The sequence below is a fragment of the Mesitornis unicolor genome, unplaced genomic scaffold (assembly GCF_000695765.1).
Source record: "Mesitornis unicolor isolate BGI_N332 unplaced genomic scaffold, ASM69576v1 scaffold24521, whole genome shotgun sequence".
Taxonomy (NCBI): domain Eukaryota; kingdom Metazoa; phylum Chordata; class Aves; order Mesitornithiformes; family Mesitornithidae; genus Mesitornis; species Mesitornis unicolor.
In genome coordinates this window covers 1-14632 of record NW_010164779.1, presented here as the reverse complement: position 1 = coordinate 14632, position 14632 = coordinate 1, and the positions used below count along the sequence as shown (strand labels likewise).

At 49.9% G+C, this 14632-nt stretch overlaps 1 protein-coding gene across 1 annotated transcript in view; it reads left to right on the top strand.

Annotated features, from left to right (window-relative positions):
- LOC104534304 (protein Jade-2-like) overlaps nucleotides 1-10850 on the top strand; it is a gene marked incomplete at its 3' end in the record, with an annotated part of 54604 nt that extends 43754 nt beyond the window's left edge. Inside the window, exons 5-8 of the mRNA XM_010194434.1 lie at nucleotides 577-788; nucleotides 4443-4610; nucleotides 5127-5243; nucleotides 10389-10850. Of these exons, the coding sequence (XP_010192736.1) occupies nucleotides 577-788; nucleotides 4443-4610; nucleotides 5127-5243; nucleotides 10389-10850 (959 nt within the window). The remainder of the gene's footprint in view (nucleotides 1-576; nucleotides 789-4442; nucleotides 4611-5126; nucleotides 5244-10388) is intronic.
- Nucleotides 10851-14632: the final 3782 nt, after the last annotated feature.

The following is a 14632-nucleotide window of genomic DNA, read 5'->3' as shown; positions in this document are numbered from 1 at the left end:
TGGCCTCATATTCCTGATTGTCAAACCTCTGTTAAAGCACATCTGTCACTTCTTCCCAGCAACAGTCCTGGTATGGGGGGAATGAAACACAACACAGCAGTGTCTGACCTTCTGATTCCACTAGACCCAACCAGGAAAAAAACCCTTATTTGTCCTTAGTTTCAGCCTTTGGCTTCAATTTTACAGTTCCGTTTAATTGGCTTTAAAAGGGTCAATTTTCAGTCTTAACAATTAAAACATTGACTTTGTGTTGCCAAAGCTTGTCTGAGCCCTCTCTGCAGAAAGCATCTTTGCAAAACTTGTCTCCTCGAACATTTAAACTGTCAGACCTAATTATCCGCATTGCTTCAGCTGAATGGGTTTCTTTCCTCTCAGCCAGCAGCAATATTTTGTTACTGTCTATGAAACATAAACTGCATCCCGAGTTCGAAGCAGCCGTTTTCTGAATCGCCGCTCGTACTGTCGCCATGGATTTACCTCTTGAGTTGCAATCTAAAATGCTCAGCCCTTTGCAAAACGCTCCCCAAAGGCAGGCGGAAGCTGCATCAGTGTCCTCTTCTGCCTTCTGCCTTGCAGAAAAGCCCGAGCTGGATGAGATCACCCTGGAGCGAGTGCTGGAGGAGCTGGAGACCATGTGCTACGAGAACATGAACATCGCCATCGAAACAGAGGAGGGCTTGGGCATCGAGTACGACGAGGACGTGGTGTGCGACGTCTGCCGCTCGCCGGAGGGAGAGGACGGCAACGAGATGGTGTTCTGTGACAAGTGCAACGTCTGCGTGCACCAGGTGAGCCCCGCTGGGACAAGGGAGAGCAGCAGGTCGTGGCTGGCTGTGCATCATGCTCCTGTACCCTCCTCGGGGTTCCTCCCCTCTCCTCCCCTGCACCCTGAGCTGCTCTAGACCCCAGTTAAGCTTTTCTGATGAATTCCCAGCGGATTGAGGATAGCAAATGGGGTTTGGGGTGGCTGGCAGATGGCAGACTTGCATCTCTAACTTCCTTAGCCGCAACCCTTCACAAGTACCCAGAGGAACGCACATCTGGAGGTTGAAAACTTCCTGCAAGCTTGCTTTGCCCCCTCTTCCTTAATCTCTGGTCTCTGTGATATTTTATTTTATACCTCCTCTTCCATTAATGTGCATATTTGTCTTTTGTACCCCATCTTTCTTGATAAAACACTGGGCTCTGTAGCACCCGGGTGTGACCACTACTGTGTGTGGGACTGGCTTGTAGGTTGGGAGGGATGCAGGTCTACAGCCCTGCACTCACCAGAGGGGTGGGCTTGCGTGGACCTCCAGTCCTTCATACTGGGGATAGTGGGACCTTCCAGCTCCCCTGTCACTGTCTCACATCACAGGATTTCTGTCCCTGCTGTGTAAGTGTAGGATAGTCCTTTATTTTGCTGCCAGAAGGCAAATAGTTTTATTTTTAGAATTGAATGCAAATACTTCAAGCCCTTGCTGGGGCGGTGTGTGGACTTCTGTGCTTGGGGAAACCTTGACAAGGAGAAAGCAGCCGTGTGAGGGTCTCCCTGGGTCCTGTGTGGGTCCAGGGAGGGTTTTGCTGGTCATGCTTTGAGGGGAAGCACTGTGCAGTGCTGGGGTGGCAGTGGCAGCTCCTGGGCTTCACACTCTCTGTGAAGGGTTTGGGTTTTGTTTTGTTTTTTTCCTCTGAAGAGAGCCATTTGCTCATCTTGTGGGCAGCTTTTCCATCAGCGCTTTCTGGAGGTGGGAGAGCACTGGAGATATCTATAGTTGCGGGAGGTGGGCGTTTTGAATGGTTTCCATCAGTGAATCAGATTCCATATAATACCAGGACAATTCAGGGTTCAAGTTGGACGTTTTTGTGTTGATATTTTTTTTTACAAGCCCAAGCGGCACTGCCAGGCTGTGAGCTGACGGGTGCCAGTGGTGGGGGCTCGGGGCAGGTGGTCAGCGAGCGCAAGGCTGCGGAGGGGCTGTGCAGGCCCCAGCTGTGCCCACCATGGGCTGTGTCCCAATGGGGACGATGCTTTCTTGGGGGGACATGGGTGCCTCTGCCATGAGCCTTGTGTGTTCAGGCAGCGGTGGAGGGTACTGGGGTCCCCAGGGACACAGCCTCAGCAATGGTGCTGCTCGAGGTGGCCTCAGCCCCTCATATTCCTGCGTCCCCACAGGAAGAGGCAGAGACAGGGCTGTGCTCAGGCACACCTTGGTGGGTTACGGTGCCAGAAGGGTTCATTGTAATCATCTTATCTCTGTAACACAAGCCATGAGGCTTGCTATTAATTAATTCCTATGAAGCGTGGCTTTTAGAGAACACATACAATCTTAATTTTTAAATTTTCAGTGATGAGAAATCTTCTCTCCCACTGCTAAATTGTTGTGGTTCGTCACTCTCGCAGTTGCAGTGTCACACTTCTGTTTAGCACAGGAATAATCCATCTCCAGCTTCCAGTACCCGCGTTGTGCTCCTGGCGTTACCAAATTCCCACTCCCTGGTGTGAGGACACGGCCGAGCCCTGCCTCTGTTACATGGACCACACCAAGCTTTTCTGTGACTCAGCACCCTCCCCAATTTTTCAGCGCCCCTGTCTCGATGACATTGAACCTGTGACAGGCGCAGCAGTAAAAATAGCTGCTCTCCTGCTCAGCATTGCTCTGGCTCTGTGTTCCCAGAGCATCTTCTGGCTGGTGCTGGACTGGGAGAGAGCATTTTGCTTATAACCCACTTCATTTCCAGAGCTGCTCCTTGTCTGGGACAGACACTCTGTAGTATTTGCTCTTAGGAGCAGAATTGCACCTTCAGCTGCTCTAAAACCTTTACGAATAAATAACCAGGAGCCAAGACTCCACTAGAGATGCACACCTGGTCATATTTCCCCTGGATTTTGAGATCACTGCCAGTTTATTCTTCTCTAGTGCATACCAGGCTGATTTTTGTCTGGTACTAAATCAGATGTTTTATAAAACTGTTGCACAAGTGTAAACTGTCGGATTTGGAGGTGGTGTGAAACACAGAGTTAAGTCTTTCTGAACCATGCAGCAATAATATTACCTCCCTTAATTCCTTATTATCCCAATAATCTGTTCACGAAGTGGCTTTTTCCCTCTTGGAAATCACTATCTGAGTCAATTTGTCCTTTGGGGCAGCCTAAAGTCATGTTAGAAAGTCTGTTCTTGGACAGCAAAGACTGAGGATGCACTTCTCCCATGCTTGTGCATCTCTGCTTGCCCCCTCTGCCCTGTCCCCACTTGCAGCACTGTCACTCGCGGTGATGGTGACAGCAGGACAAAAAAGCTGTTCCTTTTCTGGTGTAAGCTTCAAGAAGTGGTGTTGACAAATGCCTGGGCTCAGTTTACAGCCAGCAGCACTGGGGGTCCTTGTCAGCTCTGCCCATTTGCCTTCTGGAGGGACATGAGAGCAGCCAGATCTAGATTTAATTACATCGCCTTGCTTAAAATAGTGACACAACCCCACATTAGTGCCCAAGGCAGTTGTCTGCCACTCTCTGAAAACCCTTTAAGTGCAAGTTACTGTGACCTGATGGTTAAGAACTGTCTAGTTTTAGCAGTAACTGTTTAATACAGTTGTAAGTTACAGCCGAAGAGGAAAGTATTTTATCATCATCATTTTGTGATATAGCTTATCGTTTGGCTCTTCCCCAAGTACAGAAAGAGAAATATTTATGAAACACTTTGGCTTTGCTGCATTCTGCACTATCGCAGCAGGTCAGGGAGCTCCGTTCTCACTCCCTTGGCCGTAGGCTTGTCCTTGCCTGCTTTAGATTTATTGTCCTTTTTAGTTCCTCCCTTCTGATTTATATTCATGACTATCAGCTTCCCCTTTTTACCTTTCCGTAGTTATTTTCGCTTCCCCTTTAGGCTGTGTCGGGTGTGTAACCAGTGTGGCCGTCTTTCTCAATCATGAGGTTATGGCTTTTCAGCCCTCAGCTACCTCAGAGGTTTTCTCCGTGTGGCATTTTTTAGAGCCATTGAATCACTGAAGTTGGAAAATACCTCTAAGGTCAAGTCCAGCTGTCAACCCAACACCACCATGCCCCATTCTTACATCTTTGAGTCCTGGTAGCTGGTCAGGAACAGGCAGGAGATGAGCTGAAGCTCTGATGGAGCTGCCTGGTTGCTTTTTCCCAACAACCCAAAGCCAGGCAGATGCTTGGCATGATGCACAGCATGTTTCTATACTTAGCTTTTAATTAAAACCCAGGACATACTGATCTGGCATGAGTATCCAAATGAAAATAGAGAAGGTAGCAAGAAAGGAAGAACTTAACCTGGCTGGCTGTGATTGTGGAGCTGCTTCACCCCTGCTGTTCATTGGGATGTCCATCTGCAGGGGCGATAAGCCAGCCGTGGGGAAAAAGGTGTGAGGGAAGGAGAAGGTGCTCTGGGATGCTCCTTCCGGGCTGCTGAGACTGACCCACCTCCCTTCTGTCTGCACAGGCATGCTACGGCATCCTGAAGGTCCCCATCGGGAGCTGGCTGTGCCGGACCTGCGCCCTCGGGGTTCAGCCAAAGTGTCTACTGTGCCCGAAGAGAGGGGGAGCGCTGAAGCCCACCCGGAGCGGGACGAAATGGGTCCACGTTAGCTGTGCCTTATGGATACCTGAAGTAAGACCTTTTCCAGACTCCTTTTGATGCACAGGTGGGCACAGACCTGATTTCCAGGTCTCAGCCCAGGATGTTCATTAATGGTCGCAGTAGCAAGTTCAGTTTGGCTCGTCAAGCCCTGATGGTCAGTCATCAGGCCGTGTGTTTAATTAGTAGCCATGCGGCACGCTGTTAAGGGAAGACACAGAGGTGGGGTGGTGGAGGGGTGTGTGGCATTCACAGGACCTGCCTGGGCAAGGTAAAGCTAAACTGATGTGCCCATCTGAGAGACACAGCAAAATCCAGATGAGGAATTAGTTCAGCGGAAACACCAACATAATTTTTTCCTTTCATTTCATCCAGATTTGTCTGGTTGGTGGATTTTGGGTTGGTTGGTTTTTTTCAAATTGCAAGTGACGCTGAGAAATAACAAATAAAAAATCTATCCCTCATTCAGACTGCCACAGACACCCCCCCCCGTAGGAGATTTGGGATGGTAACCAGCATTTACAGCTTGTCCTCTTATTTTCTGACCAGGTTAGCATTGGATGTCCTGAAAAAATGGAACCCATTACGAAGATCTCACATATCCCAGCAAGCAGATGGGCTTTGTCCTGCAGCCTCTGCAAGGAGTGTACTGGGACCTGCATTCAGGTATGTAACCCGGCACCGAAGAAACTCAGACCTCCAAGGTTGTGCCCGTTATAGCCACTGGAGATTCTCCAGCTGTTGGTGGACATGATCTGGCCAAGGCTTATTTCTGCTCATTAAACCTAATGACAGGGAGCACTAGCACCCCTCAGACATCATCAGATGTTTGCAGTCATTTAATGTACTGAGTGCTAGGAATCTAGATGAACTTTCTTTGCATAACACAGTGATGTTGCTGTAGTGACACTAATTACCGGGACCGCAGATGACTTTGGTTTGAAATCAGGAACCCCAGCAGAAAAGCTTGGCATAGCTGCCCGAACACTGAGATACCACCTGAAGAACTTGGCAATCCTCGCTGCATCCAGTGATTCCCCCTGCTCTGCCAGTGTCACGTTCTGGTGGTCCCTGGGGATGGGATAGGGAATTTGCTGCTCCATGATGCCGGTGCCTGTTGCTTTCCTTGGCAGAACGGGCACGGAAGCAGTCTTGGTGTGCAGGGACGTGGTGGAAGAGCCATTAAGCTTTGAAAATTTGAGACAAGTTTGGGATGTGTACCAGTGGCGACTGACTGGCTCCTGTATGGCAACTGGAGCTGCAACTCGGAGGTTGGAGTGGGCAGCAGTGACTGCTGGGGACCAGAATGGCTGGCTGGTTGTAGAAAGGCAGTAAGGATAGGAGGTCTGCAGGCTGTGCTGCGTTTGTGCAACTGCCTCGGGTTTAATACTGTAAAGGGAGCTATTTAAAAGCAATCTCCTTAGCTTGAAATGAAGTCTCACAATACTTCTTTAAATCTCTAGCGTTGACTCACTTCTTTTTTGATGGCTCTGGGTGGATCCACCCTGCCAGATGGAGATACTGTGTCATGATGGCAACTGCTTTCAAAGAACGGAAGGGCAGGGAAGGAGACAAACAGGCTTGGCAGCAACAAAAAGAATTCAGCTTCTCTGAGGCTTCATCCTCTTAGCGCCGGCGTGGCACGGGAGCTGTGGGATCCTGGGCACTGAGTGGATTGGCATTAAAGGTCACCTGAGATGGAGCAGGAGCTTTATTGTCCCCTGTGCCGACAGCTTGTGGTTTGTAACTCTTCATGAGATTGTCACCGGGGCATTTGCCGAGGCCACCCAACCACACTCCGGATGGTTTTGCTTCAAGGAAAAACGGGAGAGAAGGAAATAAAAAAAGAAAGGCAGGCAGTGCCTTTATTTAAGGACTTACGGGGTAAATCGGCAAGTTCACCCATAGATAAATAAACAGTCTCTGTGCTCATCAGCACTACAGAGCTATGTTTTGAAAGCTGATGTTTATGGAGCATATTTTTGATTAGTGCCTGTTTATACAGGTGTAATCTAACAACCTTTGTCAGCGTTTCAGGTTTATGACCCAGCTCTGAAAGGAGAAGGTTGTTTTCTGTTAAAGCACTGAGCTTTATTCTTGGCAGTGGGGATCAGGTGCTACAGGTGGGGCAGGTCTGGGGAAGGAAGGGTGTTGCTGCCAGGAGAGCATTTTCCGAGTGACTGGTTGGAACTGGGCTTTGCCAAAAAAGGGGCGTGAAATCCGGACAGCAAGCTGGAGGAGAAGACTGTCATCCCAGAGGGGACAGGGGTGCTCAGGGGCAGCACTGCAGCTAAAGGAAACACCAACCTTGACCACATTTACAGAGACCAATGTGAGATGGTTTTGCTTAGGCACTTCTTGTGCATCAAGATGTTTTTCTTTATCCAAATTTGACCACCAAAAGGGTAACAAACCCAGGGAAGCCTGAGGAAGGGCTCCCCACTGCTTTCAGTTCCTCTGACACTTGCATGTAATTACTTCCCCTGCGTTCTGGTAGAGTGCTGTGAACCCAGTGTACCTCAGCATGGCCATAGCCAAGCCAGAGCTCCTGGACACTGGGCTGGGATGAAGCCGTGGAGTCACCCTTTCCCCAGCTCCTGGTAAGGAGGAGTCATGCCTGTGTGGTGGTGCTTGTGGTCAGACATCAGGAGGTGTCAAAGAGAGCTCAGCATCCATCAGGAATTTTCTCATTGGCATTGCTGAGACTGAAAGGAGTACCAGGAGCTGGGCTCCTGCGCACCCCAGTCCTGACCATGCTTGCTTGGGACCCAGCTCCCTCTGCACCAGCTCCCCCCTCGCTTCTCAGAGCAACTGGCAAAGCTCACCAAGGCCTTTCAACACAGCGCAAAATGCCAGGTCTCTCTTTGGTGCTGGCAGGCTTCTCCAAAGGGCATCATCTTTTTCCTGTCATCATCTTCCAGCTTGCTTTTTGTTGTTGTTTTTTGGAGAAAAAGCCCTGGTAAATGTCGTCCCCTGCTCACTCATTCATCCATCCCTCCTCTGCCCACTGCTGCCAGCTTCCCTTAAGCTGCTTGTGCCACTGGTTCCCATCCACTGGGATAACTGATGTTCTGGTTCCCAGAGCAGTCATCCAATTGTGCCTGAGAATGCACAGCTTGACATGGAGGAAGAGCAGTGTGCACCGTGCAGCCCCCACGCCATCCTCTGCCTCAGCCCCGCAAACCCCTAGGATGCCTGCGATGATAAAATTACCAGTTTCAGCTGAGAAGCGCTACCAGGATCCAGACCATCTGTGGTCACTAAAAATCACATGGCAGTTTTTGTAAGGATGCAGAAGTGCTGTGGCTGATGGCTTGGCCGGAGTTCAGCACCGGTAATTAATTTTTCCTTCCTGAGTTCCCCTTGCGGGTCTGTTGGAGGAGCCGCTTCCTTCCCCTCTGGCCCCAAACTGCAGCAGAGCACCGTGTAAGCTGGTAGACTTCGGTTTTAATTTCCTTGGCGAATAAAATCATCCCTCTGTTGCATCCCAGTAAGAGAGGTTTGAGGACTAATTAAGACCCCACATTAATCTCTGGTGCAGTTTTCACCCTCTCTCTCTGAGTTGTGTTTGGGAATGGATTTGCTTGGATAAGCAAAGTATGCTGAAATCCTTGAATGAAAGACGCTGTAAGATAACGAAGCGTGATCAGTGACGAGGCAGACTTAGGGGCTGTGCCAGTTTTTTGAGCCCAATTTATTCTGCGTAGCAGATCCCTCCCTCCCACGAAGAAGCTTCATTCCAGTGCCGTTCTGGGATGGATCAGTGTGTTTTTATTGCCAGTTTACTGTCCTTGGGTAGCCATAGCCGGCCAGGTACCTTTCTTTGTAGTCCTGTCAGTCGAGCTGCCTAATTATTTTCCATTTGCATTTTGGGCACAGTTTCTGACAAGCGCCGCTTGCCATCTGTCAGAGGAGGGATCCAGGATGGGTGTCACTCCATTTATTTTAATCCTAAGGTGGTGTGACGGTCGTTCCTGTTAGCAGGACGTTGTCCTGGCAGAAGCCACAACCATTTTGCTAATGCCATTATTAGCACTGGTGGCAGGAACGGGAGAGAGAGGACATCACTGAGTGGCTTTCCTTAGCTCACATAGTCCATCGGCGGTGGTGAGTCTGCTTTTTCTGCCGTAGAAATTTATGCCAGGCTCCATGCGAGCACAGCAGAGGGAGCTGATTTCTGCACCCTCTCAGCTATTTTCATGAGCAATTTCAGGCTAAAATTAGGACCAAATGGACATATTTAAACAGGGTAAGCTTGGGGTGGGAGTTAGTAATCTGCTTGCCCTTGGTGATGCAGGAGTTAGGGCTCAGCATCGCTGCTGGTACAGGTCGGGGCTCAGCCATGGTGGGGCTGCATCCAGCTCTTTCTGCTGATTTCAGAGGCTTTGGAGCAGGGCCTGGAGAGCCCTGGAAGTGAAGGACTTGGACACCACTTGCCTACGCTTTTCTTGGCCCTGGCAGCCACGTGAGTCTCTCACTTTCATAAGCACCAGCGGATTCCTGAACGAAGTCAAGGGAAAATGTCTAAAAGCAGCAATGTTGAAAGTTCACACGCTGGGTGACTGAGCAGGAATTCAGAGCTGATGGGACGAAGATAAAAAGCCATAAAACGTCTGTTCCTCAACTACTATGAGAATGTGTTTTTCTTTTGAAGAATTAAAGTGCAAAAAACCCCCAGTAAAACATCAACATCCAGGAAATTTCACTTTTCTCTGCCTGATCCTTCAGGCTACAACTGCGTCTTCTTTTCCTGCAAGAAGAGTTCTCCTGCAAATGCTGAAATATGGTGCCTACAGTAATAGCCCACTTAAAATGTCTCATTATTGCAGTTTAACTGACCATTAGCAGCTGGAATAGACTGATTTCTTTTGGGTTATGGTTGACATAATTACCTGACACTCTGAGCCATTAAAAACCAGTTAATGAGTAGAGGGGAAGAAGGTGCTGATGTGGACACTGGCACTGCACTGTCTGGAGGGTTTCTCTGTAGGAAACTGGGGTTTGTTGCCTCTGGGATTCAAAGTAATATAAGCATGAGGTAAGTTAGGGAAATAGTTAGATGATGAATCTGATAACAATTTTGACAACAGTCTAGCCACTGTACTAGTTGAAAGAAGTTCATTTCATGATGTTTTGCTTTGTATATGCCAAGTTGTCTTTTTTTGGGGAGGGGGTCTATTTTAATGGAGCTTATTAGAGGCATGTAATTTCCAGAGGAGAAAGGCATCGTGCTCTGGGAGTCTTGGCTGCTTCTGAGATACCACGTTCACTCATAAACCTTGACATGTTCTGTATGCATTCAATAAAAACGGGATATTAGCTTTAGATGTGGTAGCAGAGTGGAGTAGTTCAAGGGTGAAATACAGGTGAAGATTTCTCCATCAGGAGAAATTCTATGACAGTCTTTGAGCATCTCGTTGCCCGTGCTGCTGTCTATGGCTGTTGATATGTCTTGTTGGAAGAACCATTGGAAGCTCCTGTTTATGGTAGGTGAAAGACGAGCAGGAGCCATCACAGAGAAGGATTAAAGCAGGTAAGGTGGAAGGCGCTTGCTGAAATCTAGTGAACCTTGGGTTTCTTCTGCTTGGTTGTTGCGGTGTCTGGCTCTTGTGTGTGTAAGACTTGGGCAATACAGGTGTTCCTCCATAAGGAATACCTGTAGAGGAGCATCCAGCACTTCATGGTAGGTGTTGTCACTCAGATGGGTGTCTCAGTTTTTGTAGCAAGCCAGGCTTGAGCCTTGTGGTCCAGTTAGCAAGCATCCCCCCCACCTATGACGCTTTGCCATAAGCCCTGTCCTTCTCCCCGCAGTGCTCCATGCCCGCCTGCGTCACTGCGTTCCACGTCACCTGCGCCTTCGACCACAACCTCGACATGCGGACTATTCTAGCAGACAACGACGAAGTGAAGTTCAAGTCCTTCTGCCTTGAGCACAGCACTGGTGCCACCAAGCTGCCCGAGGAGGCACGGACAGAGCCTGACCAAGCCCAGCTGGACTTGGAGAAGGTCACGCTGCGGAAGCAGAAGCTCCAGCAACTGGAGGAGGACTTCTATGAACTTGTGAAGCCTTCAGAGGTGGCGGAGAACCTTGACTTAAATGAATCACTGGTGGATTTTGTCTACCAATACTGGAAGCTGAAGAGGAAAGCAAATTCCAACAAACCACTGCTGACACCAAAAACAGATGAGGTGGACAACTTGGCCCAGCAAGAACAGGATGTTCTCTACAGACGCTTAAAGCTCTTCATGCACCTCAGGCAAGACCTGGAGAGGGTGAGTACAGCTTTTCTCTCAATGGTGTACCCATATGCTCCATCAGGGCTGCTTTAATGTGTACCGACGCCTATAGACAGCAAAGCCCTGTTCCCTCTTGACTCAGTTCAACTCCTCTAACAGTTGCGTCCCTTCATCTGTAGCGGTATTCAGAAGAATAGCAGTGTGTCATCACTGCCAGAACACTGAATGAAATAAGTTAGTGATGGTCTCAGCTGGGAGTTCAAAAGAGCAAATGTCTGCGGGGAGAGGTGCCTCGGCGGGACTGGGTGGATGGGAGGCAGATGATGCTGCAGATTATAGCCACTATATCTTAATAGTCTCAAACCACAAAATTATCCTGTGCTGCCCCTTGGATGCTTCCCAGCAGCAAGGCACAGGAAGACTTCATTATTTACTTACATGAAGCATCAAAGATGGGTGCATGGCAGGAGTGCACAGCAGGGCCAGCAGGACTGGGCATTCCCTACCCTGTCACAGCCAAAAGTAGATTGGCTCCTGGGGGAGGTGCCGCCGAGGAGCAAAGAGAAGGTTGGCTCCGGGGGGAGCTGCCGCAGAGGCAGAGCCATGTCAGAGGTTACAGACGCCTGCAGCTCCCCGAGGCATGGGACAGTCTTGCACATGGGAGGGAGCAACTGCCTCCACGGCAGCTTTTAGGGAAGAGGAAGCATCAGTTGGAGCAGCAGCGCCAGAGCGGTGCCAGAGCCCCCCAGACTGTGGTCACTGCCTCACCGTGCTGCCTGCCTCTGGATTTGGCTGTCATGGCTGCATGGAAGGGAGGAGCAGGCAGAAGCGGTGATGGGACAGAGGCAGGATGGAGAGGAGGAGGAGGGGCAGCGAGGGGAAGAAGCACAGGAGAGGAATCACAGCAGCCAGGCAAGGGGAGGGTGCTGTAGTGCCATTGCTGAGGGGGGACATGGGCACAGCCCAGGGCAGCAACATAAAAGGGCCTGAGCTCCCTCTTCTCCCCTGCTTAAAATCTGAGCCCTGCCTGGTCCCTCTTCTCCTGCTCCTGCCAGAGGGGTGAATCCATGGCCCCTCCCCAGGTCCTAGAAGGGCTCAGGGCATCTCTTGGAGGAGGCAAAGGAAGGAGGAAAGCAGGAAAACAGCATTGCTTCGACCCGGTGGAGGTGGTGCCATGTAAAAGGGCCTGAGCTCCCTCTTCTCCCCTGCTTAAAATCTGAGCCCTGCCTGGTCCCTCTTCTCCTGCTCCTGCCAGAGGGGTGAATCCATGGCCCCTCCCCAGGTCCTAGAAGGGCTCAGGGCATCTCTTGGAGGAGGCAAAGGAAGGAGGAAAGCAGGAAAACAGCATTGCTTCGACCCGGTGGAGGTGGTGCCATGGTGCCCAGAGCTGCAGGGATGTGCTGCTCCAGGAAATGAGGATGGGTGATGCTGCCCTGGCAGTGATGCTGTTTCTGCCTGTCCCTCTCCCCATACCTTCTCTTGAAGCTGCTGTGGGTCTGCAGCATAATTTAACCCACGGGGAAAAAGGCGTTGCAGGTGAACGCGGCATTCATGTCCAGGTGGTGTCTCAACTCTGGACCAGTCCGTCCTGGTCCTTCACTACAGTTCCATGTGTGAGTCTTGGAGCCCGAGAGCCTTCTCCTGTGTAAAAACAATTGGAGTTCAAGCTATTGGTCTCTTTTCTGTGGCCCTATCGGCCTTGATCCCTGCATACATCATTGCCATTACTCTGCCAGTCTGTCCCTCCTGCCTTTGTTGTATCATGTTTCCATCGCTGGGCTGGTGCCACTGTTAATGGGTCTCCAGCACCAAGCTGTAGACAACGGGCTGCAGCTGCCAGATCTGAGGGTGACAAGTTCAACTCACTTTTCCCCCTCATCTGCGTCTCTATATTGTAAATTTAAACCAAGCTGCTCCACCTCCCTCTGCTTCCACTTGCTCACAGCTTGACTTTCATGGCTGCAGTGAATCACTGTGCATCTGTGGGCACAGCACTTTGCTCCAGGAGCCGCCTCATTCAAAGACGTGGCACGGAGCTTCTCTCTGATTTCTTTGTGTCAGAAGTATGGATTTTACCAGATTTCACATTTTCCAGAGTTGCCTTCATTCTTCGTGGGTCATTCCCCATTGGGGTTCAGCCTCTGCTTAGCAACTCCCTGCCAGGTTTCACTGCCTGGCCCTGCCAGAGCTGTTTGTTTGCTCTTCTTCCAGGCTGGGGAGCAGTCTGGATCAAAGTCCAGTGCTCAAGTGAGTGATAAAGGTTTAAATCCCATCACTGCCAGCACTTCCCAGGTATCTGATCCTGTCTGTCGGCACCACATTTCACTCACAGATAGTGCATCACATCAAATAGGGGTTGGGGAGCAGCCTGGAGGGGTGGCTTTCAGAGGGTGTCCACAGGACATCATGTTGCATGTAAACTGGCAGGATTTGAGGGCTGGCAGTGGTATCTGGATCCAGGAGTTGGGGGGCAGAAGCAGCAGGGCAGACGATGTGGGGCAGCCAGGGTGATGGCGTTTCCCTCTCCCATCTCTTAACTGCTCTCATTTCTACACTTCACAGTGTCAGCAAATTAAAGCTATTTCCTAGGAAACCCTAATACAGTCTCCCTGTTCTCTTTTTGGCCTTTTTTAACCCTCTTTGCGATTTTCTAAGCTTTTTCCAAGGACTGGTTGTCTAAATTAGTTTTTTAAAAACCCCCATAGTTCCCAGGCTTTCCTACCAGCATCTAAGGCTGGCTTGGGGAAGCAGCGCTGGGTGGTGTGTGTAAATACCAGCAGGCTCTAAGCGGAGCACAAGTGGTGTTTTCTTCCAGGAGTATCAAATCAGAGAGAAGAGAGACCGCCAAACACTTTAAAGTGCAGGTTGCCAGAGGCAGTTGTTTTCCTCAGAAAGAAATTTTAGTTTGATGTTTTCTCCAAACCAGAACAAAAAAAAAAGATAACATAGTAAAATACACAGAATATAGCTCACTGCTTTGTATTTGCAGCTGGGGGATTCAACAAAAGAAAAAGATCAGCTTTTTCCCAGTGTTCTTAAGTGTTTCCGAATTGACTTTAGATAGGACTGATGCCATTAGGGGATGGCCACGATCATCCTGCTGCCTCCACAGCCTTTGGTGGCAGACGTGAGGTAAGGGTGGGACGAGGTCCCAGCGTGCTCTGTCCCTGTGAGAGGCACAAAGGCTCCGGACCCCATAGGGACAGTCCCCAAGCCTGGAAACACCACAGGCTGCCTCTGCAGAGGGGGGGTTGAGGACAAGGAGGGAGAGGAATTGGAGACATCAGGGTCACACATGAGTGTGGACATACCTACACATGTTATCTGCCTTGTGCCTCCACTCCAGCCACCTCCTCCTCACCTTATCACAGGCAGTTTTGCTCTTTCAGAGCATCAGGAAGCTGAGTAAATGCTGTCAAATCCTGTTATAGCTGTCCTGAGCATTTTCTGTTTCATAGCTCTCCGTTTGCTCCAAAAGCCTCAGTGCCCATCGCAGCCATGGTGACAGAGCCCGGCTCTCCAGCCACCCTTAGGCCAGGCTGGCAAAAAGCAGGCGCTGAAATTCCTCACAAGGCCAGTGCCAGCGGGTTTCACACAGTAGCTTTGTCCTCTCAGGCTGCTGGGGTTGTTTTATCAGCAACCCCGTGTGACGAGCAGGGTTCTGCCACTGCTGCGCTGGCTCCCATGAGCGCCTGTGGCTTGGTTAATAACATGGGGACATGTTATTGTCTTGTGCTGGGACAAAATTATGAAATGATTTAAAAATGAATTAAATGAAATTAAATGAAATTTAATTTAATGAAATATAACAAGGGAAA